The sequence below is a fragment of the Pangasianodon hypophthalmus genome, chromosome 25 (assembly GCF_027358585.1).
Source record: "Pangasianodon hypophthalmus isolate fPanHyp1 chromosome 25, fPanHyp1.pri, whole genome shotgun sequence".
NCBI lineage: Eukaryota > Metazoa > Chordata > Actinopteri > Siluriformes > Pangasiidae > Pangasianodon > Pangasianodon hypophthalmus.
In genome coordinates this window covers 2118141-2133780 of record NC_069734.1, presented here as the reverse complement: position 1 = coordinate 2133780, position 15640 = coordinate 2118141, and the positions used below count along the sequence as shown (strand labels likewise).

At 38.4% G+C, this 15640-nt stretch overlaps 1 protein-coding gene across 3 annotated transcripts in view; it reads left to right on the top strand.

Moving 5' to 3' along the window:
- phkb (phosphorylase kinase, beta) overlaps positions 1-15640 on the top strand; it is a 92126-nt gene that overhangs the window by 478 nt on the left and 76008 nt on the right. For 2 of the 3 annotated variants that reach the window (XM_053229418.1, XM_053229419.1), the window contains exons 2-3: positions 3785-3871; positions 13586-13724. In XM_053229418.1, coding sequence (XP_053085393.1) covers positions 3785-3871; positions 13586-13724 — 226 coding nt within the window. Of the gene's footprint in view, positions 1-673; positions 775-3784; positions 3872-13585; positions 13725-15640 lie in introns of all 3 variants that reach the window. The other variant, XM_053229420.1, reaches the window with a different exon arrangement.

The following is a 15640-nucleotide window of genomic DNA, read 5'->3' as shown; positions in this document are numbered from 1 at the left end:
CATCAATTAAAATAAACCTGGATTGTTTTAAATCTGCCCTTATGTCATCTAAATGAAAATTATACATTATTAAGAAAACTGTTTGTGGGTTTTAAGACCCTCTGGATGTAGTATATGAGTTATTCTGTCTATAATAATAATAATAATAATAATAATAATAATAAGTACTGTTCTGCTTCAGAAATCTCACTTGGATGACATAAATGGTGTTTAATAAATTTAAAATCTGCACTTAATCTGTAATGTAACCGGTTTGGAAGTGGAGTACAGGAACGTAATGCACATATGTGATAAACTGCATGAATTAGGAGTAATAAACCTTTAATCACATTTCATTGTTCAGCTGAAGAGAAATAAAGGTACTAAACTGTACATTTCAGCCCGTAAAGGCGCGTCACTAGTGTGTGTGAGACCCTCGGGGCTGGGGCTTTGGACCTCTGTTGTTTATCTTTCACCTGGGAAAGCAAATGTAGCACACTTTGAAAATTCATTTAAAGCATGTCAGAGAAGTTGAAAGGTGCATTTACACTGAATGACACCGTACCTGTGTTAGTACCTTTTTTTTTCTGACACTGATGATCCACTCTAATTGACTGTCTGTGTGTTTTCCTGCACGTTTAATTCATTAATTCTGTGTAATTTCTTCCTCCACGGACGCTGTACTAACCCTCAGAGCTTCAGTAGTGCTGTAGTGTGATAGCATTCGGCTTGCGAGCAAAATGGCCAGCTCTGCCTGCAAGCGTTCCCGTTTCCAACACAGACTCAACAGACACGGTAAGTTTTACGTTATTAGTGATGGAATGATGTGATAAATACACAGGGTGAGAATTATCCTGATGGTTTAAATCAGAGATTCTCAGACTTCTCGCAGCCAGGGACCTCCTCAGTACAGATTTATTTTAGAAACATATTCCTCTTCAATTATTCATATACTAGTATCAGTATTTAAATACAGAGAATAATATTCAGGATTTTTATTGAGGTTGTAGGACTTTTTATTCTTGAACTTTACACCCCCAGAACACATGAAGTCCAAAGTGACATTATTTATAGTCCTTGTTTCTGAGTTAGTGAAATTTGAACTAAAGACATTAATTCAAATGGCCAGTCAAACAAACGTAAAACTGTAAGAACTCATTAACAAATATAATCACTTCTATTGTGATTTCCATCACGTCACGGTAACGAATTAAAGAATGAAAATAAAAATCACAGACTGTGATTAACAGACTGCTGGCAGTTCCCAGTTTGAGAACAACAGGTTCAAATTACTTCTTTATATTTTGGGAAATACAACCAACAGAGATTGTTAGAAAATATTGCAGGTAGGTACGAATTACAAATAATAACTGTGGGTGTGGGATTGAGATTAAACAAAAAATCACTGACGCACATTTTCAAAAGTCAAAAGTCACAACTCTGGGATTCCCAAACTAGGGGTCATGACCCCAAGAAAGGGGTCACTTGATTTACAAATGGGCTCAAGAGAGAAGCTCACAATCTCCTTTTTTGTTTCATTCATTTATTTTACAGATTAATATTAGAAATATCGAATTTGGATTGTGTCTTCTGATACTTTGAACTGTTACTGCGAGATACATTCAGACAAACCGCGTTTAAATGAATAGTGCACGTGATGTTTGAGTGTTTTTCACTATCCTGACACGCTGCCCTTGTGTAGTTTAAAAGTAAAAATGGACAGATCTACTTTCCGCTAAACAAGCTATCGTTATGTCTGATACTTGTATACATTTCCAGACTATTATTGAGCACTAATAGTAGCCAGGTTTCCTATTAGAGTTACTGTTTGAATTTTAAAAACCTCTCATTTCGCCTGTAAACCTACCGAAAGCTCTGTTTTGCGTACCAGCCTTCTGGATTTTGTAGATTAGTAAATACTTTTGAATGTAAGGTCAGAGTGTTTGATTTGAGATGCAGCTCATGACGACAATCACGACAACAGCGGCAGGTTTTAAAGATGGCCGAACTCGTCAGTGTGTTTAACAGTTTGACTTGGAAACGTGACAGACAGGGATTTTTTTGGTTCTGACGTGCCGTCTAGTGGATGACACTTTTAAATATTCTGGATGTACATAAGATACGCAGTGAGTGTGCGAACAATGCTGCTCGTGTTGCTGCTGCTTCTGCATGACGAAAGTATACACCAGACTGCTGTGTTTCACGTCGGGCCGTAACACAGCACCCCGGCATGGATTGTTTTACGATAACAACACAACTGACTGGTCAGTGCAGAGAATGTTCCTTTGGTTTTTAGTCACATACTGACAAAATAAAACGTTCACATGTTACAGTAGTTCCTCGATTATAAATATAGAATTAAAAAAAAACAACGTGTAGCGTGTTCAAGACTTGGGGTCCAAGGAAATGAACAATCAGGGTCATTTGGAACCCCTTTTCGTAACATGAAGCTCCGCTGTGAAGCAAAACACAACCACTTCTTATTTTCTCGCCATAAACTAATCACTAATGGTTAAGAATTATAACATAACTGTTAGTTTGCTCATCTGGATATTTCTAAGAAAGGAATTTTATGTCATTAATGAACCATCATTAGTCTAATTTTAGAGAATCTACTAACTGGGTTTGACTTTTTAAATTTTGTTTCATTTTTATCTTTGATTGAACGCAGAATCCTTCTAACTGCTCTTGGTGTTGGGTTTACATGCTGGGCATGTCTGATCTGTTTGAATTTAGTTTAAATATCCAGCATCCTGTATAATGTTTGTATTTTATCTTCTTTCCAGAGATCCTTTAATAATATTCATGTCCAAAAAAACAGCCGTGATTCAGTGTTACGTGGCTGTCTTCCAGCCTCACTTGTTTACCTCAGAATTCAACAGGCTGCTTTTTGCTTACTGTGTCTTTAAGAGCGTTATATGTAAATGAGCTCTGTTCTGATTGGCTAGTCGCCTCGCAAATTACATAAGACGAGGAACGCAATGCCCCCGTTCTGTTGAGCTGCGTAGGAATCTTGCCGAGATTTAAATAAATAATGGTACTTGCTGTTTTAAAGCTGTTAAATGATTTTAGAAACAGGTGAATGCTAATTCTAAAGTTATTCACTTGATGACTAGCTATAGAACTAGCAAAGAGATTAGCAAGGCGGAAAATTTCCGTTCAAAGATTGTCAGTAAAAGCTGAATGAGATCTTTCATTTTCCTGTTGCAAGTTATTTTATAACGGATAGTTTTGTCCTTCCTACTTAAAGGCTAATGGAAATTATGCTAATTTGAGGAGAAATGGGAGTTTTTTGGAGCTGAGGTACTTACCGTTGGCCAACTCCATTAAAATGTAAATCACTCCGAAGTGTCTGAAATAGAGTTCCGGCTTCAGGGCTTTCTCCCTCAGATTTGTTTTTCTGGGTATGTGCCAGTCACATCTATAAAATGTAAGCTAGAGCCCCAAGATTGACATATTTTATTAACAAAAAAATCCTTAAAATCCACTTTTCGTGTCCTGTCATGCTTTGTGGATTGGTGAATAAGAATTTCCTTTATTCATGAGTTTTTTTTTTCCCCACTACTGTAGCTGAAATGAACGATAAGTCAAACCCCTTCTGTCTGATGTGCTGATATCTGCAGCTCATTAAATAGCTCAGGTCTCGGATTGAGCTCTGGATGAGCAGGACCTGTAGCCCTGTAGACGATGAAGTGTGCACTTGAGCATGGCTGCAGCTTTGGAGAGCTGAAGCGTGTCTGTACGTGAACTAAAGTGCCCTTCAGTGTGTCAGTCTAAAGAGTGCTCAACTTTTCTCCATCATCAGGATCCATTTATGAACCTCTCAAGCTGTCCATCCTGCACCCCGAGGATGAGCCTCTGTGGGAGAAACTGGACCGGTTCTACAGCGCAGGTGAGACCGCAAAAATCTGACTCGTTTACATGGATGAAGTGTTTGGTCCTCTTAGTGGATGTGAAGATGCCACTTACACACCCTGATTTACATTCAAGATGCACCTAGTTTGAGTAAACACACAGTTTATCTTCCAGGATACACTTTAAATGAACTGAGATCGTTTGCAGAATCATCTGTTTGACAATGAATCAGAATACATCACAGAGACGTCTGTTTAAATAATGAATCACTGCGTCACCATTTGGAACTGAATCATGATGAATTATAGTCCCTTGTTTTAAAAGAAACTAAAACAAACTCTCTATAAACTATTTGTTAATGAACAAACCTCTACTGTTTGGAAAATTAAGTCAGATGAATCATAGTCAAGTGTTTAAAAATGAATCAATGTATGTAAATGAATCGTGTTGAATCATAGAGCCACCATTTGGTCATGAATCATGATGATGAAGTCCCTTAAAAAAAAAGAAAAGAAAGAAAGAAATTGATGAATAACAAACTCGTAGATCTGTGAATTAATTAGTCCAGAGTTTGAAAATGAATCAAGATGAATTGTAGAGTTTCTTGTATGAAAATCAGTCATGATAAATCCCAAGTCCCCACTTCTTGGAGAGAGAAAAAAAAAATAAATTGTAGATTCAATATTTGTAAATGAATCAAAATGAATCATAGAGTCACCATTTGGTAATGAATCATAATGAATTATAAAGTCCCTTGAGTTTAAAAAAAAACAAAAACAAAAACAAGATGAATCACATACTTTCCCATTTGTGAACGAGTCAGTCCGCTCTTCAAAGGCATTAAATCCACAAATAAACCGTAGTTTCACCATTTGTAAATGAATCAAAATTAAATATAGAGTCTCGTTTGAAAATGAATCAAAACGAATCACTGAATTGATACAGTGCCTATAAAAAGTATTCACCCCTTGGATGTTTTACCCTTTTATTGATTTTATAAATCAATCATGATCAATATAATTTGGCAATATAATTTTGACAAAAAAAATTACAAAAAAAACTCTTTAATGTCAAAGTGTAAACAGGTTTCTACAAAGTAATGTCAATTAAATAAAAATATGTAATGTGAAATATGTGATTGCATAAATATTCCAAGGGGGTGAATACTTTTTATAGGCACTGTATCTGTAAATGAACTGAAATTATATACAGAATGTTTGGAAATGAATCAGAACGAATCCTAGAGTCATCTGTTTAAAAATAAATCGACTCACCGCATGTAAATGAATCAAAATGAATCATAGAGTCACCATTTGGAAATGAATCAATGAAGAAAAAGAAAACAAGATGAATCACAACCTCTCCTGGTCATGAATGAATCAGTCCATTGTTCTGAAATTAATTTCTTTGATTAAAAACATGTCACTATAAAGCATCAAATCCAAAATGAATCACTGACTCGATGTTTGTAAATAAACTGAGAGTCAACTGTTTGAAAATTGAATCACATGAGTTGCCTGTTTAAAATGCATAATGGATTCATATGTAAATGAATCATGATGAATCATAGAGTCACCATTTGGAAATTTAACAGTTCACTATTCAAAAATGAATCCGGATGAATATAAAATATATATAATAACTCAAACATGTAAAACTCTAAGTTCTCACTTCTAAAATAAATTGTAGATTCACTATTTGTAAATGAATCAGAATGAAGCATAGGGTCATCTGTGAATCATAAATTGAATCAATAAGAATGATTGAGTCTCCTGTTTAAAATTAAATCAAGATGAATCGTAGATTGGAAATGAATTGAGTTGAATCATCGATTCACCCTACTGTAAATGAATCCCGTCGACTGTTTAAAAATTAATCGAGATGAATCATTGATTTTCATACAGGAAACTTAATCACAGTAAATCATTAAGTCTCAGGTTCAGAAATGAATCAAACTGAAACATAGAGTCCTCTGTGAATCAGAAAGTGGATAAAGTTCAGTTATTGAGTTTTCAAAATGAATCAATTTGAATTATAACGTCATCATTTGAGAATGAATCATATATTCACTATTTTTAAATGAAATCAGATGAATCATAAAGCACCTTGTTTGAAAAGTAACGTGATGTGAAGACTCAAAATGAATTTGTATATGAATCTAGGCCAATGTTTGAAAATGAATCAGAATGAATCATTAAGCTCCTGTGAAAATCAGTCACGATATTTCATAAAGCTCCCACTTTGAAAATGAATCATATAGTCGCTATTTCTATGAAATTAAAGAATCCTGTATGAATCATGAACTTAATACTTTCTAAGACGGAGTTGAAAATCAAAGACTTCCCGCTTGGAAATGAATCACGAAGACTCATAGAATACATGTTTGGACATATGAATCCAGTCCAGTGTTTGAAAATGAATCATGATGAATCATTTGAACCTGTTTGAAGATATATTAAGAGGAGTTTTTAGTATAAAAGTTAATCATGATGAATGAAAATGATTCGAGGTTAGTTGACTCTTAGAAAGGAATCAAAATGAATAAAAGATCAGTTTGAAAAATAATGGAAAGGAATCAACGAGTCGACTGTTTAGAAATGAGTCGAGATTCAGGCGGCAGCGTGACTCTATCGGTGCGTGGTGGAGAAGCGCGGACGATGAGGATGATTTGCAGTTTGTGTAAAAATGCTTTACGTGATTAATCAATACTCGTCCATCTTCTTTCACCGGCTGACCTTCAGCCGTATGTCTCTCTCGCTTTCTGCTCTCTACACCATTATTTTCCTCAGCTGTCATCTGTCACCGATTTATGAACTCACTCTGATGCCAGCTGTCCAATAAATGGAGATTTAGTGTAGCTATTTCGGAGTTTTTCTCCATGTTTTTGTACAAAGTGAGCTGATTTATTCAGGTTCATGGTTTGATCAGGGATAAAAATCAGGGAATGAGGAACAGCTGGAATTTTTGTAGCTGCAAAAAAAGACGAGTCGGAGGGCTAACCTGAGATTAGCAGCGTAAACACGCAATCTGCTAACTGGTTTAAAAGACAGTCTTATTTTTGTGAGTCCATATTTAACATTAAGATTTTTACATTTTATTATTTCCAGGTATTTCTGTATAATTTCTGAGTGTGAAGATCATGATATAGATCTCCAACTCACAACTGGCTTGCCCTAAGACCGCCCACCAGTCATTAATATTCATAAAGCAGATCCCCAGTATGTATTAATATTCATCAGCTTGCTAATAAGCATAAAGAGAAGCATTTTGAACTTTAAGCACAAGATGACTTGTTTTGAAATCAGTGTTTCGTAACGTCTTACAAATCCGATACGACGCTGTCTTGAGAGAAATGAGCTGTGTTTATAGAATGCGGAGGCACACAGCAGTAGGAGGATTAACAAAACGTTAAAATTAAAACAGATATTATGGACACTTCTATGTTTGAGGAACAAATTGTATGTTTATTTGCAGAAATTATTTTGTTATCCAGACTCACATCCAAACTAGTGCAGCTACATTTACATTTACATTTCTGGCATTTGGCAGACGCCCTTATCCAGAGCGACTTACAAAAGTGCTTTAAAGTCTCTATCAATGAATATATTCTGATATTGGCTCGCTAGGTCACACACTAGGAATACCATCAGTCCGAAACTCTGTTGGGAAGGTAATAGACAAGAGCACAGACAAAAGTTTTTATTTATTTAGGTTTTGTAAGTGCTAACTTAAGTACTTTAGGAAGAGGTAGGTGTTTAGATGTCGTTTGAAGACTGCCAGTGACTCAGCTGTTCGGACATCTAGGGGAAGTTCATTCCACCACCTTGGTGCCAGAACAGAGAAGAGTCAGCTATTCCTTACATATAATGGAGTAGTGGGTTCTCTGGAGTGGAAATGGTATTATGTGATTTGTCAAATGTCTTGATTGGCCGTGTTGATTAGGGATCGTGACAGAAATATCACATCACAGTGCTTTTTGAAGACATTCCTACAATACACACCACATATCATCAATATGCATCACAGTATATACTGTAGGTTTGTTAACAAAATGCCTCAGTGGTGTTGCAGAAAAGAAACATAATACATTTTTACAATTTTAAATAAAGTTTTACAATTTTAAAGATTCAGTACACAATTTTAGCATCAGCTGCTTCCAGTTGAGTTTGTAAATGTAAAACCTGTGATACCTCAGAAAAGTGTATTGTTGCGTAATTTATTTATTATATCGTCACAGTTATTCGAACAAATCTATCACATGATCATAAAGTTACCATTTGTAAATGAATTATAGAGTCAGAATGAATCATAATGACCCCTCGAATACATATCGGTTGAGATGAATCGTGCATGAACCTTTGCATGACACAGATAAAAACACACTAGGTGCAGATATAACGTTTTCTCTGTTACTAAGAAAAACAGGATAAAGTCTGTTTTCTCAAGAACCTGAAATGTTCAACGCTTCTGTGCAGAACGTGCAACAGTTAGAGGAAGTGCTTGAGATAATTGATTAGCTCACTTCCTGCCCCTGCAACAGTCCTGTTCTTATTCAGTATAACGGAGTCGTGTATGCACTTTAATCACGTGAAACGTTCAATACAGAACAGATTCTTTCATAATTCATACTTCAAATGCTTATAAATGAATCATGACAAATCACAGAGTCACCCTTTGGAAAATTAATCATGATGAATTAAAGATAGATAAGTGCCTTCACCCATAAAGTTAAGTTACAATTGCTACTACTCTATATTTGCAGTAAGATGAACTTTCTCTCTCTCTCTCTCTCTCTCTCTCTCTTTTCCTCATTCCACTGCCTCTCTGAGATTGAGGTTCGCCTCATCAGCCTTTAAGTCCCATTCAGGAAGAAACCTCACACTCTCTTTATTCCTTCCATCACAGTTTCCATCTCCCATGTTCATTCTCTCTCTGTCTCTCTCTCTCTCTGATAGAAAATGGTGGCTGATGCTGACATACTGTTTGGATGTGCTGCATTAGGAGCTGATTTAAAGGCTCATTATATTGATCGATGATAAAGATGCGACTTTAGTGCATTTGCATCTAAAGTGCTTAGATAGTTTTCCTGCCCTCCATTCTCAGATGGGCTATAAATAATATGTAATCTTCTTTCCTTCTGTCTTTATGTCTTTGTTTATATATTTGCTTGTTGTTACAAAGGCATTTGGTAGATTTGGCAAAGATGTGAGGGAAGTATACACGGAGGTGAGGGAAGCGTGCACAGAAATTCGGGAAGCGTGCACGGTGGTGAGGGAGCATGCACAGAAGTTAGAGAAGTGTGCGTGTAGGTGAGGGAAGCGTCTGCGGAGGTGAGGAGCGTGCACGGAGGTGAGGGAGGTGTGCACGGAGGTGAGGGGAGCATGTATGAATGTGAGGGAAGTATACACGGAGGTGAGGGAAGTGTGCACGTAGGTGAGGGAAGTATACACGGAGGTGAGGGAGGTGTGCACGGAGGTGAGGGAAGTGTGCACGGAGGTGAGGGAAGTATACACGGAGGTGAGGGAGGTGTGCACGGAGGTGAGGGGAGCATGTATGAATGTGAGGGAAGTATACACGGAGGTGAGGGAAGTGTGCACGTAGGTGAGGGAAGTATACACGGAGGTGAGGGAGGTGTGCACGGAGGTGAGGGAAGTGTGCACGGAGGTGAGGGAAGTATACACGGAGGTGAGGGAGGTGTGCACGGAGGTGAGGGGAGCATGTATGAATGTGAGGGAAGTATACACGGAGGTGAGGGAAGTGTGCACGTAGGTGAGGGAAGTATACACGGAGGTGAGGGAGGTGTGCACGGAGGTGAGGGAAGTGTGCACGGAGGTGAGGGAAGTATACACGGAGGTGAGGGAGGTGTGCACGGAGGTGAGGGAAGTATACACGGAGGTGAGGGAGGTGTGCACGGAGGTGAGGGAAGTATACACGGAGGTGAGGGAGGTGTGCACGGAGGTGAGGGAAGTGTGCACGGAGGTGAGGGAAGTGTGCACGGAGGTGAGGGAAGTATACACGGAGGTGAGGGAGCACGCACGGAGGTGAGGGAAGTATACACGGAGGTGAGGGAGGTGTGCACGGAGGTGAGGGAAGTGTGCACGGAGGTGAGGGAAGTGTGCACGGAGGTGAGGGAAGTATACACGGAGGTGAGGGAGCACGCACGGAGGTGAGGGAAGTATACACGGAGGTGAGGGAGCACGCACAGAGGTGAGGGAAGTGTGCACGGAGGGGAATGAGCGTGCACGGAGGGGAATGAGCGTGCACGGAGGTGAGGGAAGTGTGCACGGAGGGGAATGAGTGTGCACGGAGGGGAATGAGTGTGCACGGAGGAGAATGAGCGTGCACGGAGGGGAATGAGCGTGCACGGAGGGGAATGAGCGTGCCCGGAGGTGAGGGAGCGTGCACGGAGGGGAATGAGCGTGCACGGAGGGGAATGAGCGTGCACGGAGGTGAGGGAGCGTGCACGGAGGGGAATGAGCGTGCACGGAGGTGAGGGAGCGTGCACGGAGGGGAATGAGCGTGCACGGAGGTGAGGGAGCGTGCACGGAGGGGAACGAGTGTGCACGGAGGGGAATGACCGTGCACGGAGCTGAGAGAACATTGATACAGCTGAGGAAAAATACACAGAGCATTACAGTTGTACGGTAGTAAGCATAAATTTATGGGAACAAATTGAGCTGACGAAGCATGCCCTGGATTTTTGGGAGATGAGTCAAGTTTATTCAATTTAATTTAATCCATATGCTTTCATTTTGTTGTTCTGCAGTTTTAGCTGATTGGGTTTAATTAGTCATTTAGATTAATTAGTGATTTAGGAAACTAACTCTGGTAGCAGGATGTGTGGCCGAGCGCCTGCCGATTGATTAATCATTTGATTAATCACATAAAAGACGAGTAAAGTCTCTCTCTGTGTCTCTCTTTCCCTTTTTCTGGGGTCCTCTCGGGTCAAACTGTGCCTTCAGAAGCACTTTATTATTTCCCATAATTCTGCACACGACCTGTTTATCGGGCTCGACAGATTGGCTGGAGTGGTCAGCACTCTGATGACAAATGAAGAGCTGTATTGAGGCTGATTACGCTGCAGCACAATGCACACAGATTAATGACCTGCGCCGGCTTCACCTCTCCGCAGCGCCCAGCACTGCCTCCATCTCTCCTCACTTACTCTTTACTTTTATTTCATAGAGACGCTTGAAGGTGATCAGTGACATCACACAGGACTCTTCAGAATAATTACAGACTGTCGCTCTTCTATAGACGCTGTGTGTGTGTTTGTGTGTGTGTGTGTGTAGTCTGATCTCACCGTTATTATATATATGAAGTGTCTGTCTGTATGCTTGTGTATTATCTATCAGTCTACCTGTCTACCTACCTTTCTGTATGTCTGTCTAGTTTTTTCTGTTAATGTCTATTCTCTTTCTGACTGTTTGTCTACCTGTGTGTTTGTCTATTTAATTGTCTGCCTGTCTAATTATCTGTCTGTCTGTCTGTCTGTCTGTCTATCTGTCTGTCTTTCTGTCTAACTGTCTATCTGTCTGTCTCTCTGTCTGTCTATCTCTCTATCTGTCTGTCTAACTGTCTTTCTCTCTGTCTATCTATCTGTCTGTCTTTCTGTCTAACTGTCTTTCTGAATGTTTGTCTGCCTGTCTAACTATCTATCTCTCTGTCTAACTGTCTGACTGTCTGTCTGACTGTCTAACTGTCTAACTGTCTGTCTAACTGTCTGACTGTCTGTCTAACTGTCTGTCTGACTGTCTAACTGTCTAACTGTCTGTCTGACTGTCTAACTGTCTGTCTGTCTGTCAAACTGTCTGACTGTCTGTCTGACTGTCTAACTGTCTGACTGTCTAACTATCTATCTCTCTGCCTATCTATCTGTCTAACTGACTGTCTATGTATCTAGCTAGCTAACCTGTCTATCTGTCTGTCTGTACACCTGTCTGTTCATCTCTGTCTATTTGCTCGGCTACATTTGGGCTCATAAGTTTACATACGCCTTACAGTATCTGCCCATTCGTCTGTCTACACGTCTCTCTGCCTATCTATCTGCCTGTCTTTCTCTCTCTCTCTCTCTCTCTCTCTCTCTCTCTATCTATCTATCTACCTAATTACTTAACCTGTCTGTCTGCTTCTCTGTCTGTCTGTCTCTGTCTATTTTCACTTTTATCTGTCAGTCTTTTGTCTGTTAGCCTCATTCTGTCTTTCTCTCTTTCTCTCTCTTTCTGTCTCTCTTTGTTTATCTGTCTGTTTGTCTGTCTGTTCATTTATCTGTCATTCTGTCTGTCTCTGTATTGCTAACTATCTGTCTACCTGTCCATCTATCTCTGTCTGTCTATCTGTCTGTCTGTCCATCCATATATCTGTCTATATGCCTGTCTTCACCTGTCTGTCCATCCATCCATCTGTCTGTCTCTCTGTCTGTTTAGTCAAGCTGCTGTGTGTCTGCAGTAGTTATGAATATTGTCTCTGTTCTTTGTGTGTGTTTATGATAAAGTCTTTTCTTTAAATCTTTTCTAGATTTACGTTTATTCCTCGGGTCGATGTTTTATGTGTGCGTGTGTGTGTGCATGCGCATGTGTGTATGTGTGTGTGTGTGTGTGTGTGTGTGTGTGTGTGTGTGTGTGTGTGTGAGAGAGAGAGAGAGAGAGAGAGAGAGAGAGAGAGAGAGAGAGAGAGAGACAGAGAGAGAGAGAGAGAGCGACGTGATCATTTTACTAAACCGTTTGAGGGTTAATGGAGTTTTTATTCTGCAGGAAGGTTCTTCAGTAATAAATCTCGAGGTGTAAAAATTGTGCTGAAGTACACGCTGCTGTAATAAAGTTTATAGAGAAGCATTTTAAACGACTCGCACAGCTTCCGCCCCGAAAACACCCGGCGTCCATGTAGCAGAGCGAGAGAGTATCTGCACTTCAGCTGGAGTCATACTCGTAAATAAAACCTGTAGTGTAGAACACACACGCGCTTCAACAGCTCCGCTCGTACAGAACACATTACTTAACCACTTTACATCTGATAAAACACTTCCTCTGTCTCTCTCTCTGTGTGTGTGTGTGTGTGTGTGTGTGTGTGTGTTTCTGTGTGTGTGATTTTTATATTGATTGATATTGGTATTTTCATATACACAGACTGCTTATCTATTTTCATATACACACTATGAATACAGCAAAAAAATTAGATAATATATATAGAAGTAAATCCAGAATTATTGGCGCCGTCGATAAAGTTGTTGTGAGAATGTTAGGAAAAAAATGTCTCTGTGGTTCGCACTGAAAATATGAGAGCAATATAACTTTTAATTGATTTCATTTTATTGTAAGAAAATAAGAAAAGGAAACATATTCAAATTGTTTTTTTTTTTAAACAAAACCCCATGTCAGAATTGTTGGCACCCCAGAAACGTCTTATATCTCACTGCTGTTACTGGACATTTGAATGTTTTCTATACAAATGTATTGTTTTTATTCACAAATATTACATTATTATTATTTTTTGTTTATAAATGGGCGAAACACTAAAAACAATAATGTACAATTATAAATATATATTCGTATATGTGCAAATAACACTATAGACTGAACCTGACAAAATCTTTCTCCTCTTTTCCTTCTGTCTCTCTCTGTCCCTCGCTTTCTCTCCCTCTGTACCTCTCCTTCTCTATATCTGCCTGTCTCTCTCTTTCTCTCCCTCTCTCCGTCTCTCTCTCTCTCTCTCTCTCTCTCTCTCTCCTCTTCTCCCTCGTTTCTCTGCGTAGTGAAGTGCACTATTCTGAACTATCAGAGCCCCACCACGGGTCTGTTTCCTGTAAAGACCTGCTCCGACTGTAAAGAAGCCAAAGTGCGAGATTCACTTTACTGTGCTGCCAGTGCCTGGGCTCTGGCTCTCGCTTATAGGTGAGATACACACACACACACACACACACACACACACACACACACACACACAATTCAATTCAATTCAATTCAATTCGACAAGCTTTAGCAGCATGACCGTATACATGTACAGTATTACCAACACAGTACAGGAAAGAGAAGAACTGTTATTAACAGACAAATTAATTACAACATGGAGAATAGAAATTAAGTGTTAATACAAATATTGGCTTAAAGAAGTAAAATAAATAAATAAGTAAGTAACAGAAGACAAACAGGGCTGTGTGTGTGTGTGTGTGTGTGTGTGTGTGTGTGTGTGTGTGTGTGTGTGTGTGTGTGTGTGTGTGTTTGGGTGGGTTACTTGCTGTCCCTCAGGTTGTGGCAGGCAGATGTGTACTGTCCTGCTAACACACACACACACACACACACACACACTTCTGGGCTCATATTCTAAAATATAAAAAGAAAAGAAAAAATAAAGATAAGGAAAATGAGGAACAGCAGAAGTAATAAAAAGGGAAACGTGAGGGGAGAAAGAATAAAGCTAAGCAAAATAAGATAACAAAAGAAATCATTAAAAAATGAGGAATAATAAAGGAATAAAAGGAAAGAGAGAACAAAAATAAGAATACAAAAGAAATAATAAACAGTGAAGGAGAAAAGAAAGAAGAAAGAAAAGAAAATAAAGAAGAAAGAAAACTAAGAAAACAAAAGAACCCATGAACAGCCCTCAGCTGCTAGATTAGCTATTTATAACAAAATAAATAATTAAAGGTGAATAATAATTAAAAAAACTCATTTAAAAGGAAATAATTAAATAAACAAATAAATGCATACATGCATATGTTTATTCTGAAATGTTTATATTCTATTATAGAGACTTCCTGAAGAAGTTCTTGTCTTTCTGTTCTTACTTTAATTTTAAATTCATTTTATTTCTTTAATCATTAAAGATTTATTGTTTTATTAAAAACTAAATGTTGCTATTTTGCCACGCTGTGTAAATCCTTTTATTATTAAATTTTTAATGATTAAAAATGATTACATTTTTGAGTGAAGCTGTTACAGGCTTTAAATAATCTACAACTGTTAGACAACAATAACAGTTAAAATAATTCAGCAATAATTCGGTTATATCATTCATTCATTCATTCATTGTTTCATTCATTTGTTTATTTATTTACTTATTCATTTGTTTATTCAGTTATTATTTTATTCATTTATTCATTCTTTCATTTATTTATTCATTTATTCGTTCATTCAGTTATTTTATTCATTTATTCTTTTATTCATTCATTCATTTATTTCTTCATTATTCATTTATTCATTCATTCCTTTATTTATTCTTTCATTTATTCATTCTTTCATTCATTCCTTCATGTATTCCTTCGTTCATGTCTCTGAAGTGTATTATTTTATTTCTGTGTTTTACGCCCTGGTCAGTGAAGCTCTACTCTGACGGACGTGGATTATGTTCTTCGCTCTTCCGCAGGGACGCAGGATTGAAAGCGCAGGATTAAAATGTTATTTCAGTGTGTAGAGGAGAATAATGTGTGATTAGCGGTTATATAAATAGCTAAACAGGCGTAAAGTAACCAGCTGAGCGTCCGGCGCTTGTGTTGAATCGCAGTAATTTGCCGGAGCAGATGTGTAAACACCTGGCCGAGCGGAGCGCCGGGTATTTTTCAGCGTGAATTAAATCCCGCGCTGCTCGCGTCAGGGCAATTACACACCGTGTGTATGATAAAATGCTAATATTTAACAACGGGGGGAAAAAAAAGCTCCTCAGTGAGACTGTAGTTTGGTTTCCGTCCCTGTTTTTACGCACATTTTATATTTATATTTAAAAAACTTAAATGGAAAGAGAAGGAATTTAAATCAATCCTAAATATAGCAGCTGATGGAAACACAGATCTGTATAAAATGCCATGGCTAAG